We start from the raw sequence: 25,323 nt of genomic DNA, 5'->3' as shown, positions 1-25,323 counted from the left end.
CTAAACCTCCTCTTAGTGCTCTTCTTCCAAGTTCCAAAAGTGGAAACTTCCCTCTCAAATAGTCAGTCACAATCCCTCAGGCTGCCAGATTCTTTGGGTTTTGGAACATCCATTGTATTCATTTGTAGCAAGACTTTCTCAATTCTTGGCATTGGTTTCCATTCTTTCCTTTGCAGTCTAGTGGGACTCTTGGGGGGGTTAAATGAGCTTTAAATCATTTGACTTCCCCATACCAACAGCTGTTCAAATCTGTGAAAATGCACATTTTAGTCACATATAAATGCTATCTAAGTATATGATACTATTTTATTATTATATTCACCTTGCAAAATGAATTAAAAAGAAACCAATCCTACACATGCACTCATACACTCTTCTGCAACCATAAAGTTTAAGTCTTTAAAGAACCACCAAAACTTGAAGCAACCAGTTAAATCTGATGTAATTCGGTCAAGAGCAGATGTTCTATAATAGTTTATAGTCGTCGTGTCTCAGAAGCCGGGGATGACGGTTGTCTTTGTGCGCTTTCATCTATGGTAGATGAGTGTGCACAAACACTTGTGTGTGAAGGAGATTTAAGTGGAAGAGTCGGTGCACAGAGACAGTCCCGCCTCTCGGCATTGGAAGCCTGGTCCAGTGGCACGAAAAGTCGTTACACCTGGAGACTTCCTCAGCTACACCCTGGTGAACCAGGGCTTTGCTCACCCAACACGTGAAGACTGCTTCAGCGGAACAGGCGGAAGAAGCCAACAAGAAGGTTCAACGGCTGAGAGGGCGACGCAGCAAAGCACGGTGGAATGCTCAGGGCGTGTTCTATAATATTGAATCAGCAAAAGTATGAATACTTTATCATTGTTGTCTAGAAATGAAACCAGATCAAATGGCTGAGTTGTCCCAAGTTAAACAAAGGAATCTGTATCGGTTATTTTCAGTACCAATTAATTTCTGTTTCCAATTTTTTTCTGTATCTTAAAACAAAGACGCAAGGAAATAAAAACAACTTTTGAGGAAATTACTTTCATTTGCTAACCCTCAATAGTTATTAGCTATAATACTTAGAAAATGATGCTTATTCTAGCTGTTGTCTAGAGTGCAGAAGTACCTTTAAAACTACATTTCTAAGAAAATAAAAATATCATCCCAAAGTAGGCATCCCAAGTAGCACCAAATATTTATGTTTCAAATGAATATATAGCTACACCGAGATAACCAGATATCCCAGCTTTTGCAAAGGAAACTCAGAAAGTTTGGCTGAGTGGACACAAGGAGTAATGGTTCAATGGCAACAAGATAGACTGTCTTCAGTGGGCTGGTCTAAGAATCTTGAGGTATTGGGGTTTTTTCTTGGCTTTTTATTATTTTTATTAATAATTTAGAAAAAAGATGCGGAGTGTGAATGTGTTACCCCCTTAGGTGATATGGGATGGGAAATTTAATGCATAATAAATGCATGAGTCAATATCCAAAATAATTTTGAAAGCTTTTGTTTTTAATTTAAGGATTTAATTTTTAATCTAAGAAGACAATATCAAATGGAGCTAAATAGAACGTGTAATATCAAGTGCAAAAAAGAAATTTACCACCATCAGATTGCATAGGCATGAATGGAAAGGAGTTGTTTGGAAAAAATACATATTTTGTGTGTGAGAGGGTATCTCAATGTGAATGAAGTGTGATGTGGAGCCCAAAACGTTATTATGATCTTGACTTCCATTTCGAGAGTACAGCTGCCAGGAATAACAAGGTCATACATAGCCCCATACTTCAGGTATTTGGAGGACTTCCATATGGTAGAAAAATTTGACTTCTTCCACTTATTTCCAAAAGGGAAAAAAATGGGATCAATTGGCAGAAGTTACCAAGAGACCAATTTGAAGCTGATGATAGGGAAAAAGAAAGACAACAAGAAAGAGCAAGAATAAAACTCATGAACAATTAGAGCCTTCCAAGGATGGAATGAACTGCTTCTGGAGCTAGAAAGTCTTCAAGCAGATGCTAGAAAACCAAATGATGGGTGCTGATACTTGGGGTTCCTTTTTCATCTAAATTAGGCTATGTTGGCCTTTTTTGGAGCTGTGAGAAATTTGATGATTGTAGTTCAACAGTATTTGTTCTGTAAATATGTGTGCATATGTATGTGTATCTCATTTAAAAGCTTTAATATCCTTCTTCCTCATCTCTCCTTCCTGGATTTCCAGGCTCCCTTTGAGTCCTAAAAAAATACCACTTTTACTGCATTTATCCAATTATTTTTAACTCTAGTGTCTTCTTCTCTTTATTATTCATCATTTTTCCTGTCTACAATCTGTATACATTTGCTTGTTATCTCCTCCATTAGATTGTGAACTCCTTGAGAGAAAAGATGATTTGTTTTTTTGTTTGTTCGTTTTGTTTGGTTTTAACCTTTTTTTATATCTCCAGGCATTAGCACCTGTACCTGGTACACATTATATACTTAATAAATGTCTATTGCCTGCCTGCCTGATAGCAATAAAAATTAGCAGCAATTATATAGTACTTTGCCAAACAGTTTACAAATATTATCTTATTTTATTCATACAACAATTCTGGAAGGCATATGTTACTATTATTCCCATTTTATAGATGAGGAAACTGAGGGAAACACAGGTGATATGCTTTAACCAGGATCATACGAGTAGTTAAAATTTTAATTTAAAAGATAACTGGACTCTTCTTGGTGCCCAAGTCCATCACTCCATCCACTTGTGCCTCCTATCATTATTCTGAGAAGGGATCTATTGGCTTCAACAGATCAACAAATAAATGCTTGGCACAAAGAAAGTCTAGAAACTCTTATATGTATATGTACGTTGACTTATATGCCTACCAAGTTCCCTTCGAAATCTCAGATTTTGTATCAATAAATTACATGTCAAAAATTGTGAAAATCACCGTCCATATTGTCTCCTTGATCTTCACAATAACCCCCAGAGAAGGACACCCTTTTGGTTCATCTGGCTAGTATGAGAAGTGACATTCAGTACTTAATGCCTGCCTGGTGTCAAGCCCAGACTTCTATGCACCATGCCACGTTATCCTCAGACTGATAGAACCTTCTATGTCTACAATTCAAAAACTTATCTAGCTGCTCCCTTCCCTCCTTACACTGCAGACAGATAGGTAGCAGAGACTCATGTTTTCATAATGAAACCAAGGCTTTTTTTTACGTTTCACCTTTGAATAGCTTCATCTTTTGAGGCCAAGATACATTTTTCAATATTATTTCTTCACCAGGTGCCCATATTCCAATGGAAGGTCCCAAGTTACAAGGCCCCTTTTCATGTTCCCTGGCCATTCTTAGCAGAAGAGACCAAATAGCTTTTCTCATCTTCACTTGATAGCCTCATAAAACCATCAAGACCTCATTATTCCTGCCTATTGTTGAGAATACCATTTCCTCCTTAAAAGGCAACTCTTTAAACTGGAGCCATAATCTCCAAAGAATCTTTCCATAGATGTTCATCAAGTCTCAGGACCGAAGGTGGAAGCCCAGAGAAGTGCATTTCTCCATCCAAGGTTGCACAGCAGGGACAAAGTTAGCCTTGAATTCTGCCATCAGACCCTAAAAAAATATGTTTTTGCTTGTTTCTTTTTCCCACTTCAGTAAGCTCTTAAGATCTGAGTTTCTCACAAAACAAGACTAGTAGGTGGATAGAGTTACCATGGCAGAGTAGAAGAAAACTCAGTCCACTGAAATCCTCTCAAAAATCCCTTAAAATAATGCTTCAAAATGAATTCTGTGAGAGAGTCAACAAAGGGACAAAGTAAAGCAATTTTTCTTCAGAAAACAATTTGGGAGTCTGAAATCCTCTACTACTCAGGGTTCGGAACGTGGGCCCAAGCCTGCAAGACCCTGAGACCCTGCCAAAGCCAACAGTAGTGCAATCCCACACACCTCTTAAAATCTGAAATCTGCACTGAGGCCCCAAGCCGCAGTGCAGGACAGAAGGACGTTCTGAGCCCTTGCCCAAGCCCAAACACATCCCAAAGTTCCACCTCAAGGCAGTCTGCAGGACAGATGGCTCATATAAGCCTAGAGTAAGGTCTAGAGCTACTACCCAAACTGTGAAGGTTGGATGTAGCGATCTCCTGATTGTAACAATGAAGATACTTAGCTCTTCCTTTGTTGTGAAGCTAGAATTGTAAGCTACAATCTATTTTTAGATTTTAACTACAAAAAGGTGTTAAGTATCCACAAAAGGTGAACTTGACAAAAGAGGATTTAAGTAACCCATAGATAAGATCTAACCAAGGAAGGTGAGAACTAAAGAATTGGCAGTCCTGGAGAAAAGTGTCTGCTGTGATTGGTAGATGTGAAAATTTAGAGGAGGTGACGCAAGAGAGAAAGGTCTTTAAATAAAGGAAAAAAAGACTGAAGAGTCAGTCACTTGGGCTTGGAGTGAATGATGGAGAGACTAGAAGACCAACATCCAGACTTCTTTTTAGACTGTTACCATTGGTATGTGAAAAGCTGACTTAGTTACCCCTCTTTTCTGGAGGTGTGAAGCCTCCATGTAAAGCCCATCTTCTTGAGACACTCTTCCCCTGGGTGGAACTTAGAGATTCTAATTAGTATCAGAATAAGCCAGAGTTTTCTCTTTCTCTCTCATTCCTTAACATCTTCCATCTATTGTAAAGATTGTAAATAACCTACCATAAATTCCATTTACTTCAGTAATTCATTTTGGGATTTAGAAATTAAATCCCTGGCGACCACATAATTAATATATTCAGAGTCTAACCATAAATAATTTTAACAGCATCCTCTGGCTTACACAACTTTTGAGCACCTGCAAATTGATTTTATCACTTTGCCTAAGGCAGGACAGTATACATTTTCTCTAGTCATGGTGGATCAAATGGCCAGATGGCTGGAAGCATTTCCTACTGCCTGAGCCACAGTGGCTTTTGTTGCCAAGGTGAACTTCAGAGATTATTCCTCAATTTGGCCTGCCTGCACATATTGATTCAGACATGGGAAGTCATTTTACCAATTCGGTTTGATCCCAGGTATATTCTTGTCTAGGAATAACTCCCAAATTCCATGTACCATATTGTCCCCAGAACTCATGTGAAGTTGAAAGAATGAACAGAGAGCTTAAAATGATAATTGGAAAATTATGAACCGAGACATTTAAAATGGCCTGAAATTCTCCCTGTAGACCTATTTAATTTAGAAGCAGGACTATGGGAGATCTATAAATCTCACCATTTGAGATGCATTTTGGATACTCCCCAATACAGGCTAAGTCTTTTAGGCAAAAGTCCTACATATACATCACTATTAGGGGGAGATACTTCTACTTCTTCCGATATACAGGAATTGCAGAACAAATTGTGAGAACTCCATCAATCTGGAGCTGCAGTACAAGGAGGAACAATAGACTCTTCACTTCAAGACCAAAACCCAGTAGACAAGTTATACATGAAGAATTTCCACTGCACAGGAGCAACTCAGTATTCCTGGGAAGGTCCATTACAAATATTGTTAACCACTCCCAACAGCTATAAAAATTGGAGAAAAGGAATCTTGGATTCATTGCTCTTGTAAACCTCAAAATTCCTTAGACTTATAAATGTTGGAAATTTCACCATTGGGATATTTCATACTTGGAAAATTTCTTACTGATAGTCTATTGGAATGGGAACCCCATTGGCATGGGAGGTTCCTTCTCTTCCCTTCTTAAGATTACTTTAGGACAGAAACCTTTTGCTGAACAATGGAAAGGACTTTGACCTATGCTTAAGCATAGGTCAAGAATTTCTTTGAGTCATGATTGATTTTAGAATTGATAGAAGGAGATACTTGGAATCAATCTCCACCCTACTCAGTCCTAACAGGATTTAGAAAGGGCTGTAGCAAAGGAGCAAAGATTTAATCATTTGAAAATATGACCTTCAACAGACATGTGCAAAGCCTCTGGGCGGTCCTGGGTTAAGCTAGAGCCTCCATTGGCACAGGGAAATTGATGGACAGGTGATTGGTAGATGTGAGGACTGAGGGGAGGCAACTTGGAGGGTTTCCTTAAAGATAGGGGGTCTGAAGACTCCAAGGGAGGTTTTTGAGTAGTTGGTCGGTGTGGTCGGTGTGGGCTCGGAGAAGCTTGCTCTGAAGGAAGCTGAAGGTGGGGGCCTCTGAGACTGTTTCTCCATTTTGGTCACGTGAGTAATAGGGACTGATCTCTTTTCTTTGCCCCAGCTATCTAAGGGCTTGGGCCTTTTGGCCCAGCCGAAACAGAAGGGGTATTTAAGCCCTATTTCCTTCTCTCCCTTTTCTCTCTCTCTATCTCTAATTACTTCCTCCTATTGTAATTAAACTCCATAAAAGATTGACGGCTGACTTAAGTTTTCATTTAGGAATTACATAGCTGATTCCTTGGCGACCTTAAATTAATATATATCAGTCTTTTAAAGTGATTCCCTTGTAACACTCTCACTTTAAGAGTGTACCTGCTATTGAAACTGATTGACTATATTCTGTCACAAGCATTGGAGATAAAAATTCATGGGCAAGTGGAGACTGATTTTGGGAATACATTGAATTCCTGAAATTTTAATTTATTATTGCTTTTTCTTTTAATAGAATATTTGGACTTTTCTTCCCTTTTACTTATTTCTTTTACTTAAAGTACATATAATCAATATTGATCTTTTTCTGATTTTGCAGTAAAAAGCCCAAAAATATATCCGTTCTAATATTATTGCATGCCCAATGGCTTTAGACTATGATAACCTGCCATTTAATGATGAATGTTATGAGACTATGATTAATGAATAGGCCTGATTCCAATAAAAGGTAAAAAAAGAGCCATTATACAGTGTCAGGAAGCACAAAGTCAAGGAGACCAACCAATCTAAGTGGGATTGATGAGATTCTTCGCCAAGAGGAGTTGAACTTCTTTGGGGTTCAAGATTGTGACTGTTTGACCTACATCAGACACAGGTCTTCCCCTGTGCCACATTCTACCAAGCACCTCACTTCAGTGGCAATTCCTGGCTACCCTACCCCTGTGAGAAAAGGGAAAATGAAGGCAGGGAATGCTAGTTCCCATTTGCTGCTGAAACCTACTCCTTCTTAATCTCATAATATGGGACCTTTGTGTAGTCTTGGCTAATAATGGGAAAGTGCAAGATTACTGAATTTTGTCATACAGACTTGTGGGACCAAAATTACTTTAATTGGACCATAATACACAGTTCTATTATAAATTCATTATTTACTGAAAATTTTTATATAGATTTTTTAATATTCTGATTCCTATTTTTAATTCTTTTTCTCCAAAATTTTTTTTAAATTTGTTTTTCTTTTCATGTCTTTGGCTTTTCTTTTGATAAATTGACTCATAAAACCCCATAACTGAACCATGTATCCTGAGTTGATCTTGGTATTGGTCAACAACCTCCTCAACAAGATTGTATTTGTCATAAAACCCACTATTTAAAATTGTTTGAGAAAAATTTCAGGGAAAGAACCTTGCTAACTCCTTGATTCCAGAATATGAACTGTTTGAAGAAAGATGACTGCAGAGACCTACACTGCATCAATAAGACCCAGAATGAACTTTGGGGTGCAATTGATTGAACTGAAGGGTGTTGAACACATTTATTTTTTAAGGTACACTCTTATCCCAAAGGGGAGTTCCCCCTATTGACTTTTTGTCAATGAGCCTAGAAAACACTGGTTTTACTCTCTCTCCTATTTTCCTCTTATCTCTATTTTAGTTTCCTCCTAGAAGGTACAATATTGCATACACTTATAGTTAGATGATTTTTAGAGGTATAAGCTAATCATGTTAATCAATTAGGGATACTAGTCTCCCAAATGGTCACAGGGGACCTTGTGAAGATGGGACTAGCTATCCTCTGTTTATTTTTAGGTTTAATCACAGAAGTGTATACACCCCTTTTTTATCTTTAAGTGGGGGAAATCTGTGACCCACATGTGCTAAAGTGGGTGATGAATCAGAAATGACTATCTTCTGGGCAGTCCTAAGTAAAGCTAAAGCTACAACTGAACCACATGAAGTAGAAGGAATGCACAGGAAGAAACTCAAAGAAGTGTCTTTAAAAGGAGTTGCAGCTTTCTGTGACGAGTAGTTCTTTGGAGTTTGGAGTTCAAGCTAGAGGCTTTGTGGACCTGAGACTCGGGCATTGTTGAGGCAGCTCTTGGACATTCCCTTGGGAATACAGAGAGGATACGTGAAAAGGCTGACTCCTTTTCCTGGTTTTCTGGAGGGACTAGCCTCTGGAGTGGCCTCAATCTTAGAAAAGGCTTCATGGATAGAGTATAATTAGTCCTACCTGAGTAAAGCCAAGGCTGGAGCAAATAATCTAGCTTGTTAAGCTATATTTCTTACTCTGACCTTTCTCATTTCTCTATTCTTATTCTCTCTCCTTTTGTAAATAAACTACTATAAAATTAATTTTAAATTGACATATATTAATTTTTGGTGACCACATTTTAATATATTTTATTATTTTTTAAATTTTATTTCATATTTATATTTACATATTTTAATATTGTTAATCTTTTCACGAATCTTAGGAGAACTTTTGACATTAGAGAGTGAATTGTCTGATTCTGAGCAAGGTGATAGCAATGTATTGAATTTCCGGTTTCTGTGGTGTACAGTATAAGAGGAAAGATTATGAGACTGGCTCTAAACTATTTAATCTAAGGTAGGGTGAATGGAAATATAGGAGATATACTTTCCTCATTACTCCATTTAGCTTGTAATCTTGTGGCCACCATTAAGGTGCCCTAGTCATGCTCACAAGGAAGTTTAGCCAGCAACAAAACTGAAAGAAAAGAGCTTGGATATCTGCTATTGCCTCAGTTGATCAAACCTTTTCTCTGCCCACTAACCCACAAATTTCATCTCAGGAGTTAACCATGACTTTCTATTTTGACTCGCCACCCAGGCACACAGTCCAGGGGGCTATGCAGGGGACATCACCCTGCAATCATCTCATGATTGCTGCCATGCTATCCTAACTCAATGATTTCCATCACATAATCCTCACCTGATTCAAGTTTAGGATCACACTAGGTATGTTGCCCCAGAAATGGGGGTGCAAATTTCTTTCACAAAATAGAAAGATAAGGGGTCTCATTGAATGTTTTTCAACATTGCTTGGATTCATAAGGTTGCTCCCCAGTGAGCATCCTCATATGATAAGCAACACCAGAGGTCTGACTGGATGTCTTTCCACATTACTTGCATTTGTAAGCTTTCTTCTCAGTGTGCATCCTCTGATGTACAGCAAGAACAGAGCTATGCCTGAATGTCTTTCCACATTGCTTGCACTCATAAGGTTTCTCCCCAGTGTGGACCCTCTGATGTATAGACAGACCAGAGCTCTGAGTGAATGTCTTTCCACATTGCTTGCATTCATAAGGTTTCTCCCCAGTGTGCATCCTCTGATGATAAGCAAGACCAGAGCTATGTCTGAATGTCTTTCCACATTGCTTGCATTCGTAAGGTTTTTCCCCAGTGTGAATCCTCTGATGATAAACAAGACCAGAGCTATGACTGAATGTCTTTCCACATTGCTTGCACTCATGAGGTTTCTCCCCAGTGTGGATCCTCTGATGTACAACAAGTCCAGAACTCTGAGAGAATGTCTTTCCACATTGCTTGCATTCATAAGGTTTCTCCCCATTGTGCATCCTTTGATGATAAGCAACACCAGAGCTATAACTGAATCTCTTTCCACATTGCTTGCACTCATAAGATTTCTCCCCAGTGTGCATCCTCTGATGATATTCAAGATCAGAGCTCTGACTGAATGTCTTTCCACATTGCTTAGACTTATAAGGGTTCTCCCTAGTGTGCATCCTCTGATGATAAGCAAGACCAGAGCTATGACTGAATGTCTTTCTGCACTGCTTGCACTCATAAGGTTTCTCCCCAGTGTGGACCCTCTGATGAGAAGCAAGACCAGATCTATCACTGAATGTCTTTCCACATTGTTTGCATTCATAAGGTTTCTCACCAGTGTGCATTCTCTGATGATAAGCAACACCAGAGCTATGACTGAATGTCTTTCCACATTGCTTGCATTCATAAGGTTTCTCCCCAGTGTGCATCCTCTGATGTACAGCAAGAACAGAGTGACGACTGAATGTCTTTCCACATTGCTTACATTCATAAGGTTTCTCCCCAGTGTGGATTCTTTGATGTTCAGCAAGATTGGAGCTCAGTTGGAAAGTCTTTCCACATTGTTTGCATTCATAAGGTTTCTCCCCAGTGTGAACTCTCTGATGTACTACAAGATTGGAGTTTTTTGTGAATGTCTTTCCACATTGCTTGCATTCATAAGTTTTCTCCCCAGTGTGGATCCTCTGATGTCCAAAGAACCAGGCCCTGTGCATAAAAGTTTCTCTGCAATGATTATTTTCAATAGATTTTTCCACAGTGTACATTCTTTGATATTCCTTATGAGATGAATTTTGAGGTGCAACATAGAACTTCCTGTAAGCAAAGTTAACAAGACCATCACTCATGAATCTTTGTAGGTCCATTTCTTCCAAAGGAAGGCTCACTTCTCTTGAATTCACCTTCATTTCAAATATGATCTCTCCTAAAAGAAACAGTAAAATATACATAGTGACATATACACATACAAAATGATCTCCTTTCCTTCATTGTCAGAACATAAAATGCTTTATATCCCCTCAGATAAGAAGATAAGTCTTCTAACTTAAATGGGCACAATCCATCCTTTGAAAAATGCCATTACCTCAAAGCTAAAAAACAATTTAAATAACAAAGAGCCTCCCATGTGATCTCATTGGATCTTCATAAAAAATCTGGGATTTTGAACAGGCTAGCTTTATTATATTCATAAGTTAGACCATGACATCAGAAAGGCTGAATGAGTGACTTAATCCAAAATCTTGGTAGCTAAGCCCAAATCTTGCAGCTAGGTGTCCTTTCTACAGTACTAGACAATTCATTTTCAATCTTTTAGCTTTCATGTTCACTGCCTACATATTCAATCCTCTCTTTATAGGTATGACACCACTGGGTGCATGTAGACTAAATGTTCCTATTATTTTATCATCTAGCATCTCTGTAAGCATTAAGTAATTCCCTTCATGACTGCTTTCAATCTTATTTGGTCTAGTATCTGAGATCAGATGAGGAAATTTAGCACTTTTTTTGCATTTATCCAAGTCATAAGAGATTTTGTTGTTCCCTACTCCTCGAAAGCGGCCATTTACTTTTCTTTAGGTGCTTCTTTTCACTCAAAATCCTTCTATTAAATACCATTTCAACAAAAATATGGCATTTCCAATAGTTAAAAATGTTTCATATAGTAAGCTGAGTACATGATCTTTTTGTAAGGAAATGAGCAGGAAAGCTTGTACAATTCTCTTCTCATTTCCCACTACATGGATCCTGGCATTTTCATATTCTTAAAAATCACAATACAAGTGATGACGCATTCTCCCTGCATCTCAGAAACTTGCTAGGACTTTTAATGGTGAGCATTTCAAAGGAGCTCTTTTGGTCTCAGGCTCCTCAAAAATAACATGGACATAATAATATCAAGTGACTCCTAGGGTTCCTATGAGGATCTAATGAGAAAATATTTATAAAGTGTATGACACATACTAGGGACCATATGCAAATGGTGATGTTTATTTTTATCATTAGAATTTGGAATTGATTGCTTTTCTTCTTACATTTGTAAAAATTAAAATTTAGGGGAGACTGAGGCAGGTAGAAATTAGTTTCTCTCTGCAAGGAGTATTATATTTTTAGAGGTTTATTGAAGATTAAGGATTAAAGAAAATACAGGATAAGAAACACGTGCCTAGGCCAGAGAGGCCTAGGCAAGATAATCTCACATCATGGAAGAGAAGCCTCTGCTCCAAAACAGAAGTCCAAAAGAGACACAAAAGCCTTTGCAATCAGGTTAAATCCCTTCTTGATCTCGGCCCACGTGAGAATTCAAAGCATTCTGGGGAAGTGGAGCAAGGGCTTCTGGGGATTGAAGTCCAGAGTTCGAGTCTATTTTTACACATTGTCATTCTCCTTAATCCTCTAGTTCCTGATTTCCCTGCTGAATTAAATGCACTTCCTTTCCCCAACACTCCTTTCTCCCTGGATGATCTCAGGGCGATATTCAGGATCTGTTGCATCTTTCTAAACCACCTCCATGTCTGGGTTCTAGATTGTGAGCTCCACAACACCCCAGACTGGTGTTTCCCTTTCTTTGTGTAAAAACAGAGATTTGCACCCCAGACTTCAATCCCCAGAATTCCCTATAATCTCACCTGATTTCGAGAACACAAATTTTATTTAAAGGGCTCTCCGCCTCCCAAGAGGCTCTTCTTCCACTTCTAAGCACACGTGTCTCTCTACCTGGCATACAAGATTTAGAGTGTGTGGCTATGAATGGCCTATTCAGCCCTAGGCATGTGCTTTTCTTATTTTGTATTTTCTTATTTCCTTGATTTCTTAATAAGCCTCTAAAAATATAATACCTTTTATTACAAGGGGCTAATTTAACTGTTACAGTTAATGGCAACCTCTAGATTAGATGAGAAAATCTCAAATTAAAAAAAAAAAGATAGCCTAGATAATGATTTCTAAGCCATGTTTCTCTAAGACTTAAAAGAAAAGCCTCTTGAATCAGCTGGAGCCGGCTTGCCTGCAGCCATCCACTTCAGATCTTCTTGACCAAGATAGCTCACCTGGTCCCAGCCCTGTCTGCTCCTGGCCTCTCTCTCCATCACCTAGTCCCAACCCGCCCGGCCCCAGCAACTCTGGCCTCCGAGCAGATTGCTCATCACTCCAGGCTCAGGACTCACTTCCACCAGCTGGTAAAAACGGGGGTGATTTTTCCTTAGGCTACAATTCGCCTACACGTGGACTGGGGGCAGGGGATTACAGGTAGGGAGAAAGAGAAGGAAGAGATTTCTCCAAAAAGGAACTTACAACCATGGCTGCTTTAAAAGGATATCTTTTGACTGCACTGATTCTTTTATTTAGCTCACCTGGGATTCTGGAAAGAATTTCAACTCCCTGCAAATCTTTGGCCGAATTTGATTCCAAAAACCCACCCTCACTATGGGGAAGCAGCTCAGTGGATTGAAAACCAGGCCTAGAGATGGGAGGTCCTGGGTTCTAATATGGACTCAGACACTTCCTGGCAGTGTGGCCCTGGGCAGGTTATTTAACCCCCATTGCCTACCCCTTACCAATTTTCTGCCTTCTGTCAATAGGCATCTAAATGGATAATTAGGGAAAAAAACAAAAACCAAGGAACTTTAAAGAGACTGGAGGTTATATTTTTAAGGCATTTCAGATGCCAATGTTTTATAAAAATCTCTGTATTCTATTGCATTTTGCCGGTTGTTTTGTTTAAGATTTAATTTTTTTGGTTTTAAGTTCATATATTAATGCATTCAATACTATTGTTACACTGAATAATTTTAATGTACTGGATTTTAACTACTGTCATATTCTGTTGCTTTTCCCCTATAACTATACTGAACAAATATTGTTGAATAAGCCCACATATTTTTTTTAAAAAACAGCCTTTTCTATTTTTGACTTTGTAAATTGTCACACAGAGGATAGATGGACTCCATCAGAACATTGCTACAATTGTAAATTGTACAAGAACCTTTGGAAAATTTAATGAGCTAAATATCTCAAATTTATTTTAAGGGGTCTTTTAGACATGATTTTTACTTTTTTTCCCCAAGAACTCTGGTCATTTTGCCTGCCCCTAACTGGAGGTAAGGTCCATTTTAGTAACTGAAGTGAAATACAATTATAATCCCCACCTCCCACATTTATAACAATGTGAACAGATGGGATGTCATAGTCTCATACCAAGGAGCTGGAAAGTTAATCCCAGGGCATATAGTATCCCTGGAGCACGTGCAAAAGAGGAACATCTCTCATTTACAACTCTTCAGCTCACTTTACCCAACATAAACAGTACAGAGGTTTGAGTTTTTTCCTAGACTCCTCTGCCACATTTTTTAAACGATATCTAGATTTCTTGCTGATGTTCTTAACCCAAAATAAGTTTTACTTTGTTTAAAAATATGTTTGCCAAGGTTAAAAGATTTGCTACATTTGTAAAAATTGTGACAAATATTCATCAGTTCATAGGCTTTTAAAAATGCCATACAGCAACTCATATAAAATATGATAGTGGGTTTGTTTCTTATTGTAATTAACTGGACTATTGAGAATGTTGGGGATATTGATATCTACATATTTGTACTACTGTTCTTTAAAAAAAAAAACTGTTACCTTGTAAAATTCATTTGCTTGTACTCACAGTGGATCATGGCCAGATATGAAGAGGAAATGGATCTCATTTTTGGTGAGAAAGCCTTGTATTCTAAATTTCCTTAGCTGACACAGTGTGTCAATGGTTATAAGCTATATTTTTATTTTTAAAACTTTTATTATATTTTTCTTGCATGTGCAAAATACTATTTCAGTTTTTTCTTTTTATATTTGAAGCACATGTCACCAGTATTAAGATTTTCTTTAACTTTTTTGATTTTGCAGTAATAGAAGTTTAAAATATATTTGCTATAATGTCAATGCATGCCCCAAAAGCTTGAGACTATAAAAATGATGCCACTGATTGTTTTAAAAATTATGGGACTTTGCTTAATGATTCTGTCTGATTCCAGGACAAGAATCACAAAAAGAGCCATTGCACAGGGCCAAAGAAGCACAAAGCTAAACCTGATTAGTGCCAAAGAGCACACAGGATATATTAATGTGGACTCAAGGTTGCGACGTAGGCTTTCCTTGTATCCACACTCTGAAAATACAGACGAGTATCCCTAACTTGGCTCCTATAATCTAGTCCCTTTTCCGACTTTCACAGTGTGGCAAACTTTCTATAGACCTGGCTACTGATTGGTTAAATGCTTACTGGCTTATATCATTTTAAATGGGCCCTGTTTCAAGAACCTGTTATAGATTTATTTTTCCTTTACTTAGAATTTTTACACATAAGACTTTGATACTCTTATTTTTTCATCCAGAAATTATTTTTTATTTGAATTTTTCTGATAACTTTTTAATTTCTCTTGCCAAATGATTCATATACCTCGTAACTTAGCCATGCATCCCTAAATGATCCCTGTGTTTTTCAATCACCCTCTTGGGGGGGGGGGGAGGGGGCGGATGTAAAAATATTATTTTAAACTGCAAAGTTTAAATTCCTTTTGAGAAGAATTTTAGGTTAAAGAAACATACTACCTCTCCGAATTCAGAAACTGAACTATTTGGAGAAGACACCATGAAGATGCCTCCAGACCACAAGCTGCACAAGAAGATCAAGAATGAACTTTGGGTGTAGGTGATTGAACATTTATTTGTATGTATACTTTCATGCCAAAGGGGACTGCCCCCTGTTTTTTTGTCAATGGGTCTAGCAATTATTGGTTATCTTCATTTTTCTCTTATGCTCAAATTATTGTAATCTTTAAGTTATGTTTTCATGATCGTTTTGGGGAAACTGGTTTCCCAATAATGATCAAATGCGGTTGTGTAAAAATGGAGTTTGAACCCCAGACTTCAGACCCCAGAAGAACTTGTTACTTCCCAGAATTCCCTATAATCTAACCTGAGTTGGAGAACACAAATTTTATGTAAAGGGCTCTCTGCCTCCCAAGAGGCTCTTCTTCAGCTTCTAAGCATACTCGTCTCTCTACCTGGCATGCAAGATGTAGAGTAAGTGGCTGTGAATGGGCTATTCAGCCCTGGGCACGTTCTTTTCTTATATTTTCTTATTTCCTAGATTTCTAATAATCTTAATAAACCTCTAAAATATAATACCTTTTATTATAAAAGATCAATTTAACTGTTACATTTGTGTGAAAGGGAATTCTTAATCTATTTTCAATCTTAAGTTAACACTAACTTAAGTACCTATACTTAGTACCAAACTAGACTGAAGACAGCATTAACTCCCCCTTGTCTACTTTTAAATTGAATCAACAAAAGATTAAACACCCCATTGAGTGCTAGGTGAGAAGCTAGCAAGGTATTTAGAGGATTCATATCCTCAGAAATTCAATCAATCAGGAAACCTTTTCCTGTGAAACCTGTGAACCTTTTCGATTCAAACAGCCAGTAATCTGTTAATATTTTGGATGAGAATTTAACCTTCAGAAGGTGAGAAGTCAATCCCACAGACACTGCCCCTTGGAGAGTGCTAGACACTTTGGAAACTGTGGTTGGCACCTACGAAGACAGGAAGGGACAAGAAGTCACTATAAAATCAAGCCCCAAATTGAACTCCTTTGGAGAAGATTATCTTGGAAGAGATTGTCTTGGAGAAGATAGTCTTCTGGAGATAGTCTTGGAGAGTCTTCAAGGGAGATTTGCAGGACACTACAGCTTGTTTGTAGGCTCAAAGCTCAGTTTCTTCTGAAACGCTGACTCTTGGATTACTTCATTGGGTGACTAAAAGGCTGACCCCTTTCCTAACTTCTGGAGAGGCTAATTTCCAACTTGGAGGAGGCTATGGCGGTTACTCACCACTGACCCTCCTGGCTGAGGACTAGCACATGTATTTTCTCTAACCTCTCTCATATTTCTCTTCTTTATTCTTTCCTCTCTATTTGTAAATAAAGGTTCTGACTCAAGATATAACTACTGGTGACCCCATATTTTGTATAATCATCGTCCCCACATGAATTTAACCTTTACATTTGTATGCTGAGGGCTTAAATATGTTCCTAGAACGTATTGATCATTTAATACGTTTACAGACTGGGCCCAGGGATTATGTCAGGCCCAACCTCTACCAGGATCCTTGCATTCTGGTCTCTCTTCTAGAAGGCAAATGCATGCTCTGGCCTCACCTGTGCTGCTTTCCCTCTCTTGCCCTTATTTCTCAGCTGTCGACAGTAACTCTATTTGAACTAGAGCAGACCCAATCCTGAAGATCCCAGAGGCAAACCTCTCTGGGCTCTCATCTTCTTAAAGTGAGGTGCTGTGATCACCTAATTGTCCAATAACAGGACAAAGACTGAGCCCCATAGATCAGGAAAGGGCCTAGGCTGATGATTAGGGAAAGCTGAGCCTTGGATGGATTCCAAGGAAGGCATCAGTCTGCAGGACTCCTGCTCCTGCTCATGGGCTGCAGGTCAATGGAGAGAAGAAAATCAGGAAACCAGCTGCCTGGCTCCACCCTACATTGAGGCTCTGACCTCATCCTGGTCCTCACCATGGCAAGGCAATCCTGTAATATTCCCCTAATGGATTCCCTTTGCCATCTAGCACAGCAGCCTTCCAGATATTTCTCTGGTCTCCAGCTCTCTCTCTTATGGCTTCTTCCCACCCCCTACCTCACCTTCTGAGCTCAGAACTTGGCCTCATATTTCACTGAACAAAACCTGAACCTTTCTGCAAAGTTCTCTTATCATCCACATCTCACCCAGCTAAACTGCCTCCTTTTCCTCTCTGGTCTCAGAATCAGAGGAAAAGTCATTCTTCTCCTAGCTAAAGAAAATCTCTTTCCATGGGAAAAGAAGCCCATCCCATCCCTCATCTATGCCTGTCTATTCCTTCCTGTAGGGCCCCCATTGTTCTTTCAGTTTCAGCCATTCCCACACTAATAAGCTAATGACTCTCTTCCTCTGGGAAACAATAAACCATTTCTCCCCAATGCTCCAAACACTCCTACTTGATCTCTTCCTCTCCATGAGATACTGTCCAACATCTGTCCTCATTTCAGGGCTAAACTGCTAGAGATCATCATTTGCAGTGAGTTGTATCAGTGCCTTTCTCTGATATCCTTTTCCCCAAATTTCTCAGTCTGGCTCTCCTGAAGCCCCAGACCACTTCCCCGCATTAGACCCCTCTAGTGCTCTTTCCCTTTAGAGCCTTCCCTCTCTTGATTGGCTCCAAGATCTCTCTGCTCCAAGATCATGTCTGCTGGGGGAGCTGGAAGCCCTGGGCATGGAAGCAGGGAAGAAGATGGAGAGCAACTCATCACTGAGTTTCTTAGGAAAAGGTGGGGGAGTCCAGTGACTCCACTCACACACTCTCTCCACTGGGTTCCCAGAGGAGTCTGCTCTCACCTCTCAGTATCTGTAATGCCAGAGCCCAGGGTAGGATGTGCCTGTTACCCTTCTGGAAGACCTCAAATGAGCAAAAGCCCCTCCTCCCCCATCCTGTTCTGGACCATTCTGGCAGAAACTCCTAAACTCCCACACTGGGTCCAAGGGTCAGTGTTCCAGATCAATCTGAAGTCCCAGACACAGAGACCTTGAGGGATTGGCCTTTGTCCCATCACCCTGCATGTTCCTCCCTCCCTGACCTCTCTGAGCTTCACGGACTCATCTCTCAGGGAGTCACTGTCTCTTCTCCTGAGGGAACTCAACAATCCTTCTAGGCCCAATGCCATTTCTCAGCCAGGCCACTCATCCTGACAATCACAGAGGAGGGCAAGTAGAGCCTCCAGGAGACTTACTGGAACTCCTTGAGGAGAGTCTCCACAGTTACTGTGGGGAGGGGAAGGGGGAAGAAGGTTGTAGAATCAATCTGGAAGCAGAACATTAGGTTCCAGTCCAAGTTGGACTCAGTTCATAGTATTCCATCATCTGGAAATGAGAGGGAGCTAGAAAGGGAAGGGGGCAGGGACCTGAGATTAGAGGCAGGAAGGCCTCAATTTACATTTCAACATATACAGCTCCCATGTGGATGCTGCAGAAGAAGTCACTTAACTGAATCTATTTCCTCATCTGTAAAATAGGGGTAATTATGTCACTGAATTAGGAAGATGAAGGTAAGGACGAAGTGCTATTGGGCCAAGAGCGGGGTGTGATGAACGCTGCATCCCTTCCCTCCCTTCCTCACTGGCTCTGCTGGAGGCTTAGGGCAGTAGGAGGGAAGACTAAAGGCAAGCCTGATCTCCTGGGGACACCTAGGAGCTGTGAGCTACGAGTTTATGCTGGTTAAAGAGAAAAAGGTTCCCAATAGTAGATCTACCATAAAGGGGTAGAAGGTAGGAGGAAAACCCTCCTGAACTGTTTTCCCAGACTGGTTTGGGACACTCAATTCCAGGCCAGGGCAGGGCAGGGTAAGGCAAGACAGAATCAGCTGAGATTACTTCCATGTCTGAGATTTTCCATCACACATTTGATCTCAGACTTCAGGAGCACCAAAGGGAAGCCACAAGGTCCCATTACACGATGCAAAGTCCTTTTACAGAGAACCAGGCAGCAGGAGGGCCCTGACTCGGGGACTCGCCATACCAGCCCTCGTCCCTTCCTCCTGACTGAAAACTGCTCCCAACCCTGCTTCCTGCTGAGGGTGACATTCCCTTGGATGGCAGACTCGGGCAGCAGGGAGAGGCTCCTTACCCACAGAGAGCAGGTTCCGGGCATTCTCCAGCATCACCTCCTTGTACAGCTCCTTCTGGGGAGGGGACAAGAGGCGCCACTCCTCCCGGGTGAAGTCCACAGCCACATCCCGGAATGTCACCACCTCCTAGAAGAGCCCAAGCAGAGCACAGAGGGCTGAAATCTACATCAGAATGAAGAGCCCACCTCTGGTCAGTTACAGGAGGAAACTGACACACAGAGAAGGGAGGGGCCCAACTTCCCGCTCATTGTCAGTGTCAGAGCCAGCAGTAGAAGCTGAGTCTGTAAGAGCCCAGGATGCTCCTGAAGGAAGCTGAGGAGCTTCTGATGTGTGAAGGCAAATCTCTAGGGGACCTCCAGGGCAGCTTGGATCCCAAGGGCCCCAGTGATGGGATGTAGGAGTCAGTCACGTGTCTGTGGCCCTGTTCTGTGTGCCGGGGCAGCCAGCTCCAGAGCCTGAGCCTCTCTGCCTCTCTCTTTACTAATAAATGTTCATCTACCTGGTAATGAGCCCCCGGATCAGTCTTTACTCCTGACACTGTGGAAGGCACCAGAAAGGAGAGAAGGTGCTCCACAGGGCTCGGGGACTCAGGATGCAGCCCAGGAGACCCATCCTCGGAGAAGGCTGAGCTGATCTCGGATCATTTACTTATTGATCCTATTTACTAGGAACTTGTTTTTGTCTGGTAACTGCCCGGTTCCTGCTTCTCTACCTCCTGCCTCTGGGAGCTCAGCAGAAGGGGGGGGGGGGTCACCTCTGGGGCGGATACAACAGCCAAGGAGGGCTCTCGGGGGCTCCTCACCTCTAGGATTCTGGCTGTCCCTGACAGACAGGAGGGAACCAAACGTCCCTCCAACAGGCTCCCCTGGGGGGCCGGAATGCACTTACCTGGGCTGGGAGTCTGTCCGTCTGCAGGGCCATCCTGGGCACTCCAGGTTCCCTGTGGAGGCAGCAAAGCAGCCCCAGTGAGTCCCCCGTGAAGCTCCGCCCCCCCTTTCCCGGCCTCATCTCCCCCATCATGGTCCTGCCCTCCCCCTTTAAGGCCCCCCTCCCCCTCCCTCTTTCCCATCATCCTCTCTGGCCAATGGCTTTGGCAGCCTAAGCTGGGACGGAGAAGGCACCCAGAGGGGCAGGTTTTCCCTCCCCCAGGGCCAGGCCTGTCCTCAGGGGAGAGCCTGGGAAGAGAAGAGGGTCTGGGGGGCAGCTGAGCCCCTCCCTCTGCTCCTTCTCTTCGCCCCCCTCCCTTCTCCCTTCCCCTACACCCCCACAGGAGGGGCCCAGGCAGAGCAGGGAAGTCTGGGAAGGCTAACAGAGCTCCTGGCAGGGCGGGCAGCACCCTGAGGAGACTCGGGGGCTCCCGGGGAGGCTGAGACAGGTGGAAGGGGTGCTGGGGTCTCCCTAGAGGCTGGGGAGGGTGCCGTGGAGCCCCCAAGAGTACAGGAAGGGTCTGAGGCCAGACTGGAACCGAGGACCAACCCATGCAGACCCAGCACTCTCCCCGGTGCTCCCTTTTCTTCTGTGTGGGGAAGGCCCTCCTCTTCCCTCTACCCCCCCCCATCAAATCCCCCATGATGCTCTTCGGCCTCCCAGCCCTAATGGCCCCTCCCCAGCCACCCGGGGACACACCAGCCTCTTGGCCAGGAGCACCTTCTCTGGCTGTCCCTCCCCCGCTTGCCTATAGTCCAAAGGACAATCTTGCCTCCTCCAGGAAGCCCTCCTGAACTCCTCTTCACTCTCCGCCCTCTCGCTGGGCATTATTGCCGGTTTAGCCTGAATACACTGTACTTGGGGTGCCTGAAGCAGAGGCTGGGAGGCAGGACTCCTGGGTCCGGACAGGGCCTCCAAAACTGCATCCGGTGCTGCCCCGCCCCTTCCCGGAACACCCCCTCCAGAAAGTGCATTTTAACAAAAAGATCCTGAAGAAGTCTGAGGCCACAGTCGACCCAGCGAGAGCTGAGAGCAGCCCGAAGGATACAGCTACCTCGCAGGCAATTCGAACCCTGCCCTGCCAGCCCCGCACAGCTGCAAAAAGTCCCAGGACTTGGGGGGAGGGGCGGGGCTCCGGACTTTGGGCTCCAGGAGGCATAGGCCGGGGGGGGGGGGGGGGGGCGGAGAGGCTGGTTAAGGCAGATTTCGAACTCAGTCCAGCCTAAGAGCCTCCACACTGCCGGCGGCTGTACCCTCGGAGCGGGGAGAGACGTCCTCGCCTCCCGCCCTCCCCGCAGGAGCCCGGTTGCACCCGATCATTACCGAGGCTTCAGGCGCGGCGCGGAGGGCGTTCTACGGCCGGCCCGTTAAGGGGCCAAAGCCGGAAGATCTCTGGAAGTGGAGGAGGAGGAGGAGGAGGAGGGGCGACTCGGGGCCACCTTCACTTCCTGCCTCCCAGAGGCCTCCGCGCCGCCTGCTCCGGGCCTGGGGCTGAGCCTCCCCCTCTCCGCGCCTCGCTTTCCAGTATCCAGTGTGAACCCCGCCCCCGCCCCGCCTTCATTGCGCCTCACCTACGGAGGCCCCGCCTCCGCCCCGCCCCTCTGGCTCCGAGGGCCCGCACTGCCTGGGTTCCCCCGCCCAGTTGAGGGCGCTCCGGTCTCCGGCGGTTCTGGAGGAAAGAAAAGGCTCCCGCGGCCTCGGGCGTCCCGAGTTCCAGGCTCTGTTTGGGCCTAAGACAGTGCGGGGGGGTGGAGGGGGAGGGCGCAGATTCTCCCCCCTCCCGCCCAAGGAAATGTGGGCGTGGCCAGGCTCCCTTCCCCGCCTCTGACCCAAGATGCGCAGCGAAGGGACTCCCTCCTGCCTGCTGGGCCATTTCTGTCCCCGCAGCCCGGCTCTCCTCTCGGCTTGGGGAGCGATTCCTCGGCCCTGGCACTGCCCCAGGCGCCGCCCCCTGTGAAAACTGCCCGGCTGCGGCCTGTTCAGGTGGTGACGCAAATCGAAGGAGATCCGGGAACGCGGAGCCACCCCGAGAGGAGCCGAGCTTTGCCCCGCAGGACTCCAAGTCCCGGCGTCCCTTGCTCCTCCTCGGTAGTTAAGTGCGGAGGGGGGCGGGGTAGCTCGGGACGGGAGCTCCGCCCACTCGGACGGGGGGGGGGGGGGTAGAGGAAGGGGGAGGGCCCGGCTGGGGAATTTGACTCCAGGCTATCTTCTTGGCTTCCAGACTTGTTCCCTTTATTTCTTCTACTCAAGTGATTATTACTGAATCTCGTGGGTTGGAATGCTGGGAGTTGGCGGATAGGAATTGTCATCTTCCCTGCCTCAGTTTACCTCTTCTGTGCACATCAGCCAAAGGACCAAAATGATTGTATCGAACTAAGAAGAACGACAACAAAATTCATCTGGAAGAACAAGAGCTCAAGAACGTTCAGGGAATTAGTGAAGAAAATGTGCCCGAAGGACGGTGGCCCAGCAGGGCCAGACCTTACACTCTACTGTGAGGCAGGAGTGAAGAGCAGCTCCTAGCCGAGAAAGAGAAGGGAGAATCCATGGAACCGAGCAGGGGCCAGTGAGCTCCGCACTCTAGTGTTGGCTCCAGCCGAAGGGCCCAGCTTGTGGGAGAAGAACTCAGTGCTGGAAAACAGCCAGCAGAAGCGATGCTAGGCAACACCTCATCTCCACCAAGATGAGGCCAGAGCAGAGGCGGCTGGCCGGGGCTCAGCACCCCCAGAAACTCGATCAGGGCAACCCCTCTGCTCCCAACCCAGATCTCGGCCCCCTTCGACTGGCCCGTGGATATGAGCTGGCCCAGCCTCCAGGACAAGCTCCTCTCCAATCCTTGGCCCAGAGTCACGGAAAAGAATGGAAACCCCCCAGAACGGAGGCATTGGGGGCACCCTTCCAGGCTGCTCCCCTCGTGCTGTCTTGCTGGCCGGGAATTCAACATCACTCCTAAATCGCTCTTTTTCCTCTTCAGTTCAGAATCTTACCACTGGGATTTGCAACATTTCTCAGCACAAGCCAAAAGGAACTTAGCAGAAAGGAAAGAATATCCTTTAGAAACAGGAAGTATAAAACCCCAAACAGAATCATGTGAGAGGCAAATAGTAGAGGTTTCATCTAAAGGTTCTAAGCAAACTGCAAATGACTGGATTGAAGCACAGGAGCAAACAAGAGAAAGGTCCAATGGGGAGGCAAATGCAATAAGAGAGAACATTCAAATGAGCAGACCTCCTGGAGACAACGTCAATTGGTATTTAATTGGAGTAATGCCTCCCTCTCTCTCTTCCATTCCATTGCAATGATGTAGTAAGAAAGCTAAGGGAGGGGAATCTGAATTGACTAATCAGCCATGGGCATGTGGTTATTAGTGTGTATTTTCTTTATTCCTTGATTTCTAATAATAATCCTTAATAAACCTCATAACATAATATTTTTATTACTAGAGACTAGTTGAATTTTTACAATACAAAAGTCAACCATAAATCCTTATGCAGAATTCCAACCAACAGTAACTGAACAAGAAAAAGCAAACACAAACAATTCCTTTGTAAACTGATGATGGATTGCAAAATGAATATTCAAAGCAACAAGGAAAGTCTGCAGCTGAAGGACAATACTGGGATTTGAACAAAATAGAACTACATGCAACCTTTGGTCCAAGTATGCCAACAAAATGAGAACACAGAACTATGGGTCATGATAAAAGTGGGTAAAGAGATCTACCCAGCTCTTATCAATACAGGGGCAACTAAATCTGTTGAAAAACATCTCCTGAAGACAGCCAAATCACAAGTTACATACAAATAATGGGGGCTACAGGGAAAAAAAAGAATATGAAAACTAAAACCAAAATTGGTAACTTTAGGACCCCTAACACATTCTTGTTAATCCCAGAGTGCCCAATCAACCTTCTTAGGAGAGATTTTTTTGTGTAAAATCGGAGCAACCATTCAATGTGATAAATCAGGGGAAATCTTTCTACTAGTCTAGTGGTCTGGCTTGTATTGCAGCTCCGGATTCATGGAGTTCACGCAGTTTGTGCTGTAATTCCTGTATTTAGGAAGAAATAATAGTATCTCCCTCTAATAGTGACGTATATGCAGGGGAGAAAGGCTTATAGGTGCATGTCCAAAAAGCATCTCAAATGGTGAGATGGGTAGATCTCCTCTAGGCCTGCTTTTAAGATGAAATAGAGCCAGAGGGAGAATTTCAGGCCATTTTAAATGTGTCTAGGTGGATAATTTGCCAATCATAGATTTGAGTTTTCTGTTCAAACTTTCAACTTGGCCTGAGCTCTGGAGATGATATGGAACATGGAATTTGGGAATTATCCCCAAGCAAGAATATATTTGATTTAGGACAGAATCAGTAAAATGACTTCCTCTATCTGAAAGAATATATTTGATTTAGGACAGAATCAGTAAAATGACTTCCTCTATCTGAATCAATATGTGCTGGCAGAACAAAGCGAGGAATAATCTCTTTTAAAAACACCCTAACAAAAAAATCTGCTGGGGCTCAGGTTGTAGGAAATGCTTCCGGCCATCTGGTCAGTTGATCTACTATGACTAGACAAAATTTATAATGTCTGGCCTTTGGCATTGTTATAAAAACTATCTGTAGGTGCTCAAAAGGTGTGTAAGCCAGAGGATGCCCACCAAAGGCTTTGCCACAAAAGGCATGTTGGTTATATTCTTGGCAGGTAGAGCAGGCTACACACACTTTAGAGGCTACAGTAGTTATGCCAGGGGCTATCCATACTCTCTTAACAAAGTCCACGATGCTCTGGGTACCGAAGTGACCATTTTTATGAATAGATTGGTAAATTTGGTGATAGAAATTTCTAGGGAGCAGGGATTTTCCTTCAGATGACACCCATTGTGAATTTTAAAACTATTCTACCCTAATCAGACCATTCTTTAGAAGATCTGATTTAGCTATTTCCTGGTCAATAACAATAGAGATACTTGGACTAACAGAATCAGCTCTTGGAACCCTACATTTCTCC

The 25,323-nt window shown here is 43.0% G+C and overlaps 1 protein-coding gene and 1 long non-coding RNA gene across 2 annotated transcripts; one reads left to right on the top strand and one right to left on the bottom strand.

The window, feature by feature from the left end:
• Window positions 1-2,530: 2,530 nt before the first annotated feature.
• Window positions 2,531-21,762, bottom strand: LOC103098842 (zinc finger protein 420-like). The gene is made up of 4 exons (XM_016428822.2): window positions 21,639-21,762; window positions 20,277-20,328; window positions 19,388-19,514; window positions 2,531-10,605 (listed from the first exon to the last, which is right to left on the bottom strand). The coding sequence occupies exons 2-4, from the start codon at window positions 20,307-20,309 to the stop codon at window positions 9,236-9,238; spliced, it is 1,530 nt and encodes a 509-aa protein (XP_016284308.2). The 5' UTR covers window positions 20,310-20,328; window positions 21,639-21,762; the 3' UTR covers window positions 2,531-9,235.
• On the top strand, window positions 21,741-23,757 carry LOC130458735 (uncharacterized). Its single transcript, XR_008918136.1, has 2 exons — window positions 21,741-22,403; window positions 22,537-23,757. It is a non-coding gene; the product is annotated as an uncharacterized LOC130458735 (long non-coding RNA).
• Window positions 23,758-25,323: the final 1,566 nt, after the last annotated feature.

The sequence above is a fragment of the Monodelphis domestica genome, chromosome 1, assembly GCF_027887165.1.
Source record: "Monodelphis domestica isolate mMonDom1 chromosome 1, mMonDom1.pri, whole genome shotgun sequence".
In the NCBI taxonomy this organism is placed as follows: domain Eukaryota; kingdom Metazoa; phylum Chordata; class Mammalia; order Didelphimorphia; family Didelphidae; genus Monodelphis; species Monodelphis domestica.
This window is presented reverse-complemented; position numbering and strand designations above follow the sequence as displayed.